The sequence below is a fragment of the Littorina saxatilis genome, linkage group LG1 (assembly GCF_037325665.1).
Source record: "Littorina saxatilis isolate snail1 linkage group LG1, US_GU_Lsax_2.0, whole genome shotgun sequence".
NCBI lineage: Eukaryota > Metazoa > Mollusca > Gastropoda > Littorinimorpha > Littorinidae > Littorina > Littorina saxatilis.
This window is the reverse complement of record NC_090245.1, coordinates 89,551,067-89,565,849: the sequence shown is the minus strand read 5'-3', so window position 1 is coordinate 89,565,849 and position 14,783 is coordinate 89,551,067. Positions and strand designations below refer to the sequence as shown.

Below are 14,783 nucleotides of genomic sequence, written 5' to 3'. Positions count from 1 at the left end.
GGTCATCACAGAGACCTCCAACATGTCCTTCTGTCAGTTGTGTGGCCTTTATCACAGCATAACACAGCAAACATTCACACGGCCTTAACACAGGGCACTGCCGGCCTCGCACCAAGATGCCAGGCCCTCAATACCTGACAGCCAAAACGTCCACAATAACAAAGTTAACACAAACCATAACGTCAGATACAAGCAATTTCTGTCCCTCTTTCCATTGCGTTCCGACAAGTTCTTATCAACTTCTGCCCAATATCTTCGTTCTGCACAGGCTCGAGGTAAGAAAAGGGTCAAAGTGAAATCAAATGTCGACTCCATTTTACACTGTCGCTGAGTTTGGGTTGATCAAGAAAACGTATAAACTCCTCTGGGTGTCTTATGGGTTTATTCAGCAGTTCTTGTGTCCCACTTCCACCGGAGACACGTGACTTGCAGATTTTCATAACGCATTTCGATTCCGGTTAGAATCTTGGTTAGGAGTGCTATTTCGGTAACTGCAGCCTCAAAGATCTGTCATGGGTATTCCCGCCTGCAAAAGCAAAACACAAATCTCAGACACGGACTTTCACGCCCTCGAACCTGGGATTGAGAAGCAGAGCCTCCTAGATCCTAAACAAAATAGACATTTCTTCTAAGGATGTAGAGTGTGAAATGATTATAAACATATATCTTACATGTTTTGTTTTAAATGGTTGTAACGAGCTGCATTTCCCCTAATTGGGTCTCACACACTATTCTCATCATGTGTGACTAACAACAAGATCATTCAACACGAGTAACATACAAAAACATTTGGAACACTTTGATACATGTTACTCTATCACAGAAATACATTTCCAATCATCACCTCCGCTCCTTTTCCATGTACTTGAATTGCAATGAGGCACGGAAATATGACATACAAGTATAAAATGCAATTTAGAATTTAAGGTCCATACTCAGAATATAGCTATACATATCCGTGTTGTATAAAATGATCAAAGAAAATGGAATCATTTAATTCTTGATCTTATTAATAAAACAAATACATGTGCTCTGTGCTTCACGCCTTATCTATTTTCGCAAGCAGCAAATGTCAAATAATAATATGCACTGTACGTATAATTGCATAGAGAACTCACCGCGCTCTGGTAAGACTTAGCATTACAATCTCAAGCTTGTACAGTGTATATAAAATAAACTAATGTTGTTGTTTTTTTGCTTGCGGCTTATCTATTCTCGTCAGCAGCAAATGTCAAATAATAACATGCACTCTACGAATAACTGCAATGAGAACTCTCTGCGCTCTGGTAAGTCTTAGCACCATCATACTCTCAAGCTTATATATAAAACAAATACACGTTTTTTGCTTGCGGCCTTATCTGTTCTCGTAAGCAGCAAATGTCAAACAAAAACATGCACTGTACGTAGAAATGCATAGAGAACTCACCGCGCTCTGATAAGTCCTGGCTCCATCAAACTCATGCACCAACACCCCGTGACCATCAGGGTCGTTGTCAATGTCAGGGTCGTAGCCGCTGTTGTCGTAATACACCTCCCCACCAGCATCTGTCACAACAACACACACATAACTGAATGCAGAAGAACAATGGTGACTGCGCGGGGAGAGAGAGAGAGAGAGAGAGAGAGAGAGAGAGAGAGAGAGAGAGAGAGAGAGAGAGAGAGAGAGGAGAGAGAGAGAGAGAGAAATACTAACCTAAATCTTTTCACACAACTTAAAATAATAAATCATATACAGTTAGGGTAGTAAATGATTGCGAGCAAAACATGGTATGGTACCACTGATCAACTGAAGGTCTCACTTTCTTTCGAAAGCCCCTGTTGCACTGGGCCCAAGACCGTAACTCAATTCTAAACTCCTATTCTAGTTTCCTCAACCCTGAGACACATAATTTGACCGAGCGAGGTACACCTACCCTGAAGAAAAACTGCTGTAAAAATTCGCATCGAAGCACCATCAGCAAAAAGCACTAAAATGTGAATGAACACATGTGCTGATATCTCATTTGTACGTACTTTAAAAGTTCCACAATTCCTTAACCCCCCCACTCCTGTTATACAAAACCAAAGGCGAGACGCCCACACACGTTCCAGTTGAGCAGATCTGTGAATGCAGGCAACTCTAGCACCTACGACATACAGCGATTTGAAACTATTCCTGATCATGATATGTAATAACCCTCTACCCGTTTGGGTAGACAAAGAAAAAAAACTGTTCTACCCGCCTGTAACTAAGGTGTTTTTGTTGTCTTCCATTCTTACCTTTATGTCGCCTTTGTACTGGTATGTTGACTGACGCGCTCCCCTCCTCCTGTGACGTCACGTCGACCGTCACCCCTTCCTGGTCTTGACCTTCAATCTGCACGTGGACCTCGTGCTCTGAGGCCTGACAAGAGAGAGAACTCTCGCTGCCAGACCGGAAGTAGGTTCTCCCCCTCCCTCTCTCTTCCTCTTCCTCGTCCACCGTGTCTTCCTCCGTCTCTCTTTCATCCCCGTCTTCCTGAGGTCTTCCTATCTTCCTTGGAGTGCCGTCTACCGTGTCGTTGTCGGAGTTCGCTGTGGCGTAAGGAATATCACGTGCTTTGTCGTCTGGGGTCACGTGATACGCAGACGGCGAGTGATTGGAGGTATAGCCGTTCAGCTTGTTGAATGCTACCGTTCCATTTGGAGGCGGAGGTGAAGCTGCGAGAAGAATTGAAAAATGAAGGCCTGCAATGACGCCCGACGATACTAGTGTTTTATACAGAAAACAACCCCAACCCCAACCGGAGAACATTCAACTCCGGACTTACTTTGAGATGAACTGAATATATTTTTAAGTAAACTGATAGTCAATTTGCATCATGCTTGAATCCGATATGTTCATTTTTTAAGTTCTTTAACATGTTTATATTGAAATGCTTGTACATTTTAGTGCTGTGGCTGTGGCGTCATGCATCACGACTTTAAAGTTAAATTAATTTGACTTGAAAATTATTTGAGAAATGCTGAATGTGTCTCCCCTTCCCTGAAGGATAACAATAATTCAAACAAGATAAACGACCATGAGAAATGTTTCTGGGGAAATCTGCAACAGACACAAAAATTACCATCTTGGTGGACACCTGTTCCAGACAGTTTTTACATTTTGTCAAGTTTTGTCTAAATATTTTAACATAGAGGGGGAATCGAGACGAGGGTCGTGGTGTATGTGGGTCTGTGTGTGTGTGTGTGTGTGTGTGTGTGTGTGTGTGTGTGTGTGTGTGTGTGTGTGTGTGTGTGTGTGACAGATCTTTATGAAATTTTACATGAGAGTTTCCGGGTATGCTATATCCACACGTTGTTTTCATTTTTGCGATAAATGTCTTTGATGACGTCATATCCGGCTTTTTGTAAAAGTTGGGGCGGCACTGTCACATCCTCATTTTTCAATCAAATTGATTGAAAATTTTGTAAAGCAATCTTCGACGAAGGCCGGACTTCGGTACTGCATTTCAGCTTGATTGCTTAAAAATTAAAAAATTAATTAATGACTTTGGTCATTAAAAATCTAAAAATTGTAATAAATTGGTTTTTTTTACATAAAACGATCCAAATTTACGTTTATCTTATTCTACATCATTTCCTGATTCTAAAAACATATAAATATGTTATATTCGGATTAAAAACAAGCTCTGAAAATTAAAAATATAAAAATTATGATCAAAATTACATTTCCGAAATCGATTTGAAAACAATTTCATCTTATTCCTTGTCGGTTCCTGATTCCAAAAACATATAGATATGATATGTTTGGATTAAAAACACGCTCAGAAAGTTAAAACGAAGAGAGGTACAGAAAAGCGTGCTATGCAGCACAGCGAAACCACTACCGCGCTAAACAGACTCGTCGATTTCACTGCAGGAACGGCGGACAGCGGTCATTGTGAAAAAATACAGTGCGTTCAGTTTCATTTTGTGAGTTCCACAGCTTGACTAAATGTAGTAATTTCGCCTTACGCGACTTGTTTTTTCTCTCTCTCTCTCTCTTCTTCTTTTCTTAATGTATTTATTTTTATTTTTGTTTGTTTGATCCTCTTTTTGCGATTACAGACAGTTATTGACAAACTTGATAAGAAGCGTACCTTGCTGTTTTTCAGATGAGTGGTTTGAAAAGTGATGTTTCTCATTCGCGTCTCTCTTCAGCGTTGTAAGTTCTCGCTCAAGCCGCTCTAGCTTTTCCTGTCAGACAAAAAACAACAACAGTAGAGAAATGATAGTCCCCGTTCGCTCGTCCTGCTCTTCCCCCCTTCTTCTATCTTTCTTCTTGCCATTCTTGCGTGTCCCTCCCCGCCCCCTCCCCCACTCTGCTTCTTCTTTTACTTCGTACTCCCTCTCTCTGTTTTTACACCCCCGGTATAGGGGTGTGTATAGGTTTCGGTCGATGTGTTTGTGTGTTTGTGTTCGCATATAGATCTCAAGAATGAACGGACCGATCGTCACCAAACTTGGTGAACAGGTTCTATACATTCCTGAGACGGTCCTTACAAAAATTGGGACCAGTCAAACACACGGTTAGGGAGTTATTGGTGGATTAAAATTAAGAGTGACATATTAATGGTCAAAGGGAAATAACCTTCTCAGTTGGTGGCAGTGAGAATGGTTATTTCCCTTTGACCAACGGGGGTGCTTTTCCTACCTCGAAGGAATTTCTTGTTTCTGTCTGGTTCCCTACCTCTCCCTTTGTTCTCGTTCTATTCCTAAGCCAAACCCTTTCTCTTTGCTGTGAATATCACCTCTTCCTCCCTTCGTCCTCGGAGAGAAGAAATCAACACAAAAATACAAACCATCCCAACTGCATCCAACGTCACTTCCTTCTTCCTCTATGTTGTTTCAAACTCTAGACCTTCACATCCGTCTTTCCTGTGTGAGGACGCGTACGCCCAATCTGACATTGGCAAAAATCGTGTTTCCAACTCGAGATCTTCAGGTCTCTCTTTTCATGTACAAGTACCCACAAGCTCAAACGGACACTGGTGAAAAGCTGATTTCCAACACCAGATCTTCAGATCTCTCGTTTCCTGTACACGGACGCCCAAGCTGAAACATACATTGGCATTCAATCTGATAGCGTTTCGCTATTTTCGAGGAGCATACATACCTTTTGTTTGTTGTGTTTGGCTTCCAGGCTCCTGCACTTGTCTTCCATCTTGACCTTGCCAGCCTTCCACACCTCAATCTCTTGTTCAAGGTCATACTGCACGGCCTTGGCCTTGACTGTTATGACACGAATAGCGAAGATTGTGGGTTAGCCAAAACTTAAGTACATTGACTTTATATGAAGGTTATGCACAATGCAGTGTCTTGGGAAGACTAGCGAGGATGCAGATTTAGGCAAAGGCTTCAAAGAAAAGTGACAAATATGACAAGCTCGAAATGGACAGATGTGCCTTAAAACGATATCCATTTCACAGGGCGTTTTCTGCCTTTTGCCACACGTCTATTGAAGGAAAAACAAGTCGCGTAAGGCGAAATTACTACATTTAGTCAAGCTGTGGAACTCACAGAATGAAACTGAACGCACTGCATTTTTTCACAATGACCGTAGTCCGCCGCTCGAGCAAAACGCAGTGAAACTGACGAGCCTGTTTAGCGCGGTAGTGGTTTAATGGCTGTGCTGCATAGCATGCTTTTCTGTACCTCTCTTCGTTTTAACTTTCTGAGCGTGTTTTTAATCCAAACATATCATATCTATATGTTTTTGGAATCAGGAACCGACAAGGAATAAGATGAAATTGTTTTTGAATCGATTTCGGAAATTTAATTTTGATCATAATTTTTATATTTTTAATTTTCACAGCTTGTTTTTAATCCAAATATAACATATTTATATGTTTTTGGAATCAGGAAAAGATGAGGAATGAAATGAAAGTAAATTTGGATCGTTTTATATTCTTAAAAAAATTAATTACAATTTTCAGATTTTAAATGACCAAAATCATAAATAAGTCCGGCCTTTGTCGAAGATTGCTTTACAAAAATTTCAATCGTTGATGACACAACCATTTGTCGAGGGTAGCGTAGGCACCCGGTCTGCTCCCCGCCTAAAAAAGGCCAGTGCCGTTCCGTCGCCGAGGGAAAATTTCAATCAATTTGATTGAAAAATGAGGGTGTGACAGTGCCGCCTCAACTTGTACAAAAAACCGGATATGACGTCATCAAAGACATTTATCCAAAAAATGAAAAAAACGTCTGGGAATATCATACCCAGGAACCCTCATGTAAAATTTCATAAAGATCGGTCCAGTAGTTTACTCTGAATCGCTCTACACACACACACAGACAGACAGACAGACAGACACACACACACATACACCACGACCCTCGTCTCGATTCCCCCTCTATGTTAAAACATTTAGTCAAAACTTGACTAAATGTAAAAAGGGATGAGTGTTTTAACAAAAACGAAATAAACTCGGCCCCCAAAAGTTATTGCACCCATTTTGGATCCCAACTAAAGCATTATTTCCAGTGTCATTTTCTTCAACTTTCTATGTTATTAAAGGCAGTCATTTTGGCTATCTGTCACACTTTTTGAATCCAAAATTTTTGACGTGGGTCACGTGACCTCCGCCTAAACAAGGGTACCCCCAAAATCGACCTGACAAAAACGTTAGCTACCAAATAAAAAATCGACGTGTAATATGCCATTCCTTACTGATGCAGGTGTCAATGGCATGAGCAGTCAAAAACGGGAGGTTTTGTGTCAATTTTGATTCAACAATGGCCCAGTGGAAAGCTTTGACATTTTCTGGGACCAATACAATTATTAACACAGATGTTATGCAATCTTGCTCGCAATAACAGCTCGTCTTACGAACAGCGACGGCACATCTGCAAACAAACAAGGACTTACAACTGCGACGTAGGCATGATGACGAAGGCTTTGTCTGAAAATGAAAGCACAACTAAACAGGTCTTAAGTCTACCACGCACACATACTCCATCGATGTTCCTGGACCCTCTAAATCTGTGTTAAAATATATAATATATGCTTTATCAATTGGAAGAAAGGAGACCACGTTAGATGTTTTGCAGGTTCCGTGTTTGACGGATTCTTGAGAATATATAGCAGGGTTTCATTTACTAGTGCGCCCTGCGCCATTGGCGCATTGAATCTGAAAATGTCCCATCACAATTCCCTTCAGTGCGTCAAAGGGCGCATTGAGATTACGTACCACTACAAAATGTACACTTTACATCGGATTACACACACACACACAAACACACAAACACACAAACACACAAACACACAAACACACACACACACACACACATACATGGATAATACGATATAGGGGCTAATTTGGCACAATATATATTGCACCATTTTGCATCATTGGTGAAAAACGAGTACAGGCCTCTTTGGCGTTTCTTGCCTTCGACTATGTCCCATCGGAATTTGGTTGAGGGGGACAAATGTCCCATCACCTTTTTCTCCCAGGTTAAACCCTGCATAGTCTGAACAACCCCTGAAAGGCACAGCCCTTATTGTGTAAACGATTCGACGCACAATCTCAGATCTGGCAAGGCCTTTACATGGCCTCATAGAAATTACATCATACAAAATCTCACTCTGCACATGAAGCTGCCAGGGTGTTGATGTTTGGTATGTCTCCAAGTAGAGGATGATTTTACCTCATGCAGAAGCATGGGCAGATCTGACATAGTGAGCAGAGTTGTTTTTACGAGATGGACTGTGCCTATAAAGCCAGATGCAAGGGCCAAAGGTCAGTGGCACTTACTAGGCCAACATATCTGCTGAAACAGCATGGCCATTTAACCAACTATAATAAAAAAAATCATTATGATGTTACTAGGTCCCTTAGTTTTAGAATGAACATCCTCTAAAGATCTAGAGCGTTCCCTTTGAAAAAAAACTACCATCGTGTGTAAGGTAGATCTCAGTTCTTCCCAAGCTTAACGCCTGCATCTTCTTTTGTTGTGATCAGTTGTAGGTGCTTTAAAGGGTCCAAGGCGTCTTAATGGTGAGCGGGACAAACACATGAATATCCAGGAGACTCACTCTTGCAGGTGACAGGCAGCCTACACAGCCTGAAGACGATGACGTAGGTGCAGGCCTCCAGTTGGATCATGCGGCCCTCGATCTCAAAGGCCACCTCCGCCATCGCTGCTGTTAGCACCACCATCATGTCCAGCACCTGTCAGCATCATCATCGTCATGATTATCGTCATCATCGTCATGATTATCGTCATCATCGCCATGATCACCATGCATCATCATCATTGTCAACATCAACATGATTATGCACACACGCACAAGAAACTGCTTATGGGCAGAATATACCTGCGCAGTTTCAGCGGCATAGACTATATAGTCTTCTTGAACTGCTGCTGACCAAGCTTCAAATATGATTATGATATTGTGCTGTTGTTGATCAGAGACCTCTCCGTTATCATCTGTTATGCAATGACAAACGGCAAGATCCTACGGAACAACAGCTTTACATCGCTTAGCAAAGCAAACTTAATCTGAATATGTTGCAAAGCCCAACAAAGTATATTTGTATGGTTGTTTGTCTAAGAATCAGCAACAATAATATTATGAAATCCTTCTCAAGAGCAGTTTTTTTAGCCTTGAACATGTCTTCGTTCTGAAGATTAAATGTCATCAGCGCGATCGTCTTCGTGAAGTTCATTAAAGCCGATTCTATGCACATACCTGCCAGGGGTTGACGAGAAAGCGCATTCTGAAGGCTGCCAGCTTCAGCAAAATCTGTAACAAAGATAGTACACATTTTATGTATGATACATAGCTTTGTCTCCCGGGGTTTGTACCTTACGTTTCTTTGCGGGTGCTTATATTTGTAAAGAGTGTGTATAACTTTCGGATTCTGCGTGTGTCCCCCGAACTTAACCACGCAAAATGTCAGCTTGGTTTGTCCAGAAAGAACACCACAAAAAGGACTAATGCAGTGGCTTTACCAAATAGCTGAGATAGAGTCATGCCTGTTTTGTGGTGTTATCGGTCTAAAGACTCGAACCTAACCACCCCCCATCGTTTCCTCTCGTACAATTTCCCCAGTCCCTTCTTATCCCGTCGCTGTCCTCTCGTAGCAAAGACATAGGTTTGTATGTGTTGTGAGAGAGTAAATACTCTTGCTTTTATTTTGGCAATTTTACACACGTGCTCCTTGTCCACGTGTTTCTGACACACCCCTCCCTAGTGACTGGCCTATAATGTCACGTAGGAACGTTTGCCTCAATGAATATATTTAAAAAATCAGACTTCCCTTTGTTTATCATTTGCCTCAATAAAAGAAATACTATTCACTCTTTCACAACCCATACAAACCAGACAGAGTCAACAACAACAATAACAATAACAACAACAACAACACTTCCACCACCACCACCACCGCCACCACCACCAAACCAACAGCAACAACAACAACAACAACAACAACAACAACAACAACAACAACAACAACAACAACAACAACAACAATGCTTGTCCGACATCATATTTGCGTTATTTTTCTACTACGTAGGGCGCGTAATATAAGCGTTTGCTTGAGTTCGTGTCCCTATTGTTTATCGTTGTATTTTTGTATCATGTTTGATTTAATAAAACATTGTTTAAACCAACAACAACAACAACAACAACAAGCATGCATGCATACTGACCTCGACGAAAAAGATGCCGGCGATGACCAGACTGATGTAGTGGAAGACACTCTCCACTATGTCCATGGTGCGGTCATCGCTGGCGGACTGTGGCGATGCCTGGGACAAGTTGGTCTTGTCCGTGTCCGGCTGACCACCGTCTGTGGTCTGTACGGCAGACTTGCTTGAAGGGGCTGGAAACACAGAGAGGTCAGTTGGTAGTCGTGTTTGGGTGCAGTGTTAAGGTACAAGTGAGAAATAAAAGATAAAAAGTAAAAATAAAAGGGTCTACTGCTTTTATACATAGTTTGTAAGTCTGTTTAAGTTGTACTGTAATAAGACCACACACACACACACACACACACACACACACACACACACACACACACACACACACACACACACACACACACACACACACACACACACACACACACACAAACACACACACACACACAACCACTAAGGCAGTAACTTAATTGCATAGACACAGCGAGAAACAGAAACAGCAAGAAACAGAAACAGAAACAGAGAGTAAAAGATACAGCCAAAACTGCTGACACAGCATCCCAGACTTCCATCCCAATACCCAAACCCGCCGATTCCTCTTTGACGCTCATCAGAGATGCTGCCTGTACGACACACACTATCAAACATCTCCCATTCCCAAAAGTAATCAAATTTACTCTGCACTCGCCAGAATGAGCAGTACGCCTAGACTTCAAACGAAGATATCACAACACGACCTGTGATCGAACCCAGTCCTTCCTCAAACATGCCCAAGAAACGACAGTTTAACTTCAAACGAAATGGTCACAATACAATCACTCAGCGAACTCGCTTCCGCGTTGATCGAAATCCCGCCAACGGAGTAGAATCAATGGCCCTGAATGAGTAGGAAATGAAAGAGAAAAGTCATCACAAAGTAATGATGTTCGTCTTCTTCCTATACAGAGTAGTTTTTTTTGTTTTTTTGTTTTTTTGTTTTTAGTACCGCAATCGTGCATCTTTTTTTTCTTTCTTTTTTTTCTCTCTCCTCCATATTGACACTTGTGTCCTTAAGAAATTTATTCATAAAAAAGCATCCCTCTACCCAGAGAGCAAGCACCAATGCAAGCTGTAAATTTTTCGTATGTGTCCAAGTGGAGGTATGGTCTAATCCCACGTAAAAAGCCTGGCCCGATCTGAGATGGTAAGCCGAATCGTTCACATAGAAAGGACTGTGATTTTAGAAGAAGAAATTATGTGTAACTTTTAACTCTCTACGGAACACATGCTTGATGTTGACAAACGTGATTCTCGCATTTATCTACCCAAAACCAGTATTTCAACTGTCGTTTTTGCACGTCAATAAATTCGTTCTTCGCCTGACTTATTAATCCTTGAATCCCCACTTTAGGGGACGTACACACAAAAAGCGTAAGTTGTTCCTTTTTCTAAACAACTGTTCTGGAAGAAAGCTGCAAGCATACGGAGAATGTGAGATTCACAAATACACAGAGATATGGATGAACTCTCGATGAACTCCGCAAAACACAGATACGATTAGATGTTTTTGTGATAAAAGAAAAGCCCAAATTGGCTGACAGCCGTATTCACAAAGCATTAGCTGCGATGTGTTGCCTCCAGATTGCGCGGTGTATTAGGGCATTTTTGTTGCCCTTTGTTGCCCTTGTTCCACTCGCGACAAGTGGCAACCTAGGCTATTAGTATATAGAATCTGCATCCGGTAAATAGTTTCTGCGCACACATCAGCTGAAATATAAACTTCATAAAAACCGAAAACTAATTTTTGTTTACTGTGACATTCTGCATTTCAGGAAATTCTGCACTTTTGTTTTTTTTTGTATTTGCATGGCTTCGTGGCCAAATGAGTTATCAACTGTACATATTCAACGATCCTGGTACAAAATGAAATCTCTCCCTGACTTCTAGAGTCTGATGTGTCGAGCTATGTTCCAATACTCCAGAGCTTCTACATTGTTTCCAGGCTTGAGAAAACGATGATTTGAAAGTACACTTACTTCTGAGGATCCCATAGTTGACGAGGATCTCGCCCGAGATTGCAAGGGCAGACACCAAGGTCAAGGTCACAATGGCTGACTCGCAGCACAGGCTGCTGAGTGACGACCTCAGTTTTTCACACACCCCACTGCAACACACAGAGAAAACAAGTGTTAATATATCTGCGACCTAAGAACTGAGGTATGTAGAGGTCAAGGTCACCTCTGGCCTGCACAGTTTTTTCCAACATAAAGAGCAGCTGAATTTAGACATGTCTCTGTGACCCAGAACCTTCACGCATTTAGGTCAAGGTCGTCTGAGATGAACTCAACCTCTTACGTGTATCCCATGCCCACTGCAACAGAAGAGAAACTGCAGAGTCTATGTAACCGTGGAGACAGTGTGGTGCCAAGAATCAACTTAGGTCAAGGTCGCGTGTGTGCGACTTTCACCACGCGCCTACAGTGCATGTATTTGCGAAGATGTCAAAGGCACGTTGCGTTCATAGTCAAAAACACTCAGCCATCCCCGCAAAAATACACACCTGCCAATACAAATACGCACAGCAACACATTACCTGTGCATATGCATAGTTCCTCTGTTAAAGTTGTACTGTAATCAGACCACACACACACACACACACACATACACACACACACACACACACACACACACACACACACACACACACACACGCTAGGCAGACAAACACACTATATGGTCAAGGTCAGCAATATTATAACAATTCATGAAGTAGTTTTCCCCTCTTGTACACTTCACAGAATGCACAATAGTACGAATGAACAGGCAACCAGGACACAAACTAATGACTGTATTTCACTGAATAAAAGACGAAGAGCAAAGAAACGTATATTCTGATTGAATGAAAAGCATCGGTGACCCTGTGATAAATACAAACAAAGAAGACTCTGAAATCACAACAATGCAAAACAATTAGGTATTGTTTGGGAAACGTTACACCAACGTCTTCTAACTGTCTTTTAAAGGCTGACATAGTCCTATTTAATTAGTTTAATTACTTCCAGGGCTTTTCCCATCGTTGCGGGGATGTATAAATTAAGCTTCCTGCAAAGTTTTAGGCTTGAAGTCCTTACCAATTACGAGAAATAATTAATTCTTTATTGCATTGTTTAGCAACAGTTCTCCAGGACTTGGGCTATTTTTAGACCGTTGACGTCACTTCGTGACGTTTCGTAAACCAAAGATGGCGTCGGAGACAGTCAAAGCGCGGTTGCGTACAATGGCAAAAAAGATAGAAGTAAACCTGTCTAAAGCTGTCAAGGCCACTAAATCTGCTGAGAAGAGAAAGTGGACACCTTGCTTCATCACCACGCAGCACCAGCGCTGGGTCGCGCTGAAAGAAAGATTGTTTTCGTCAGAGGCCCATCGCTTCAAATTGAGAACCAAGTACAAAGGGGATACTGAACTCGCCAAAGTTTTGCTGGACACGTGAGTACATAGGCCTATTAGAAAATTAGATGTACGTGTAGCTTGTCAGCTGAAGCCTGTGGCCTTATTCTTGCGAATATGTGCTGTGAGAGATCGTATATTTCCGCCTGCGCAATTTCCGGACAACATCCACTTTCCCTTTGAGACTGTTTTGTTTACATTCGACACAATCAACACCACACTTTGCAATACTGAAATAATTTTTTCTGTGTTCGAAAGCTACAGCCAATCGTTATTATATCCCCTTAGGTACAGTTTTAAAACATTATTGGCACATGTAAACAATATGAATTAATTAATGAACGCTACGAATATAGCAGCCTTTAAATGTCTTCAGACACAAGCCCTGAGGTCGATTATTCGTGGTGTTCTGACAAAAAAATAGTCATCGGGTAATAAAGAAGAAAGTGAGAGAAGGTTTACGCACAAGCTGTCTACCAATAACGCTGACGGATTCGGAGGCAATAAATCAAACTTATCAGCAAAAAACCCCTCCCTTCGCTCACACCTTTATAAAGCTACACATAGCCGCCCACCTGAATCCGCAAGTCGAGTGTAAATGAATGGGGGCGTAAAGGTGACAGAAAGTCAATGATATCGTTGATAACTCCACTCCTTCTTCCATTAGTGTCCACGCTCACCTGACAATCATTTTGATGGATGGTTGTGGTAAGATGCAGGTTTGAACTTGATTGAGTTAGATCGAAAGAGAGGGAGGGAGGGGGAGGGGGAGAGAGAGAGAGAGGGGGGAATAGAGAGAGAGGCGGAGGCGGTGCGAGACAGAAAGAGAGACTCAGAGAGGGAGACGACTTGATTAAGTTGGCTCGAAAGAGAGGGTACGGGGAGAGGGGGGGAGAGACAGAGAGAGAGACAGAGACAGAGAGATAGAGATAATAGAGTGAGGAAGAACGAGTGAGAAAGAAAGAGAATGCTTCATGCGAGAGAGGCATGCGGATAATGTCGAGGTGACGTGTAGGGTCAAAGGCCGAGACGAACAACGAAAACGCTTTTGCTTGTCCTATCAGTCTGACTTCTAGCCTGATTGAATTTACATTACTGATCGAAGACCTCTCACGTGCGTTGTCCATTTGAGCTCTGAGAAATGTCCTTTCCTGTCTTTGTCCGACTCACACACACTCTCTCTCTCTCTCTCTCTCTCTCTCTCTCTCTCTCTGTCTCTCTCTCCCTCTCTCTGTCTCTCTCCCTCTCTCTCTCTCCCTCTCTCTCTCTCTCTATCTCTATCTCTCTCTCACACACACACACACACACACACACACACACACACACACACACACACACATACACACAGTTTACTTTAAAGCTAATTGACAAAACATTTCAGCCAACCAAACCAGCATTGTCAATCGTTCAAACAATTGTTGCATGAGTGTACAGCCAGTGAATCTTGCAACCATCACAGAATCATGCATGCACAAGTATGCACGGTCACGCACGGAATCGTATTTCATTTGTTGTTATCTCTTAACGTTGCACTGAACAATCGACACGTGAGTTATATTGTGGAAGTAATGTTCATCCAGAAGAACTGTCATGAATATTCCCCTTCACGTCTTTATGCGTGTGCGTGCGTGTGTGTGTGTGTGTGTGTGTGTGTATATGTGTGTGTGTGTTTGTGTGTTTGTGTGTGTGTGTTGTGTGTGTGTGTG

General features: G+C 42.0%; 1 protein-coding gene across 3 annotated transcripts in view; it reads right to left on the bottom strand.

The window, feature by feature from the left end:
• LOC138983516 (uncharacterized) overlaps positions 1 to 14,783 on the bottom strand; it is a gene marked incomplete at its 3' end in the record, with an annotated part of 72,895 nt that continues 58,112 nt past the window's right edge. For all 3 annotated transcript variants that reach the window (XM_070356788.1, XM_070356783.1, XM_070356773.1), the window contains 9 exon segments: positions 1 to 526; positions 1,427 to 1,545; positions 2,260 to 2,679; positions 4,101 to 4,197; positions 5,117 to 5,232; positions 8,042 to 8,177; positions 8,699 to 8,752; positions 9,664 to 9,836; positions 11,667 to 11,794. In XM_070356788.1, the coding sequence (XP_070212889.1) occupies positions 500 to 526; positions 1,427 to 1,545; positions 2,260 to 2,679; positions 4,101 to 4,197; positions 5,117 to 5,232; positions 8,042 to 8,177; positions 8,699 to 8,752; positions 9,664 to 9,836; positions 11,667 to 11,794 (1,270 nt within the window).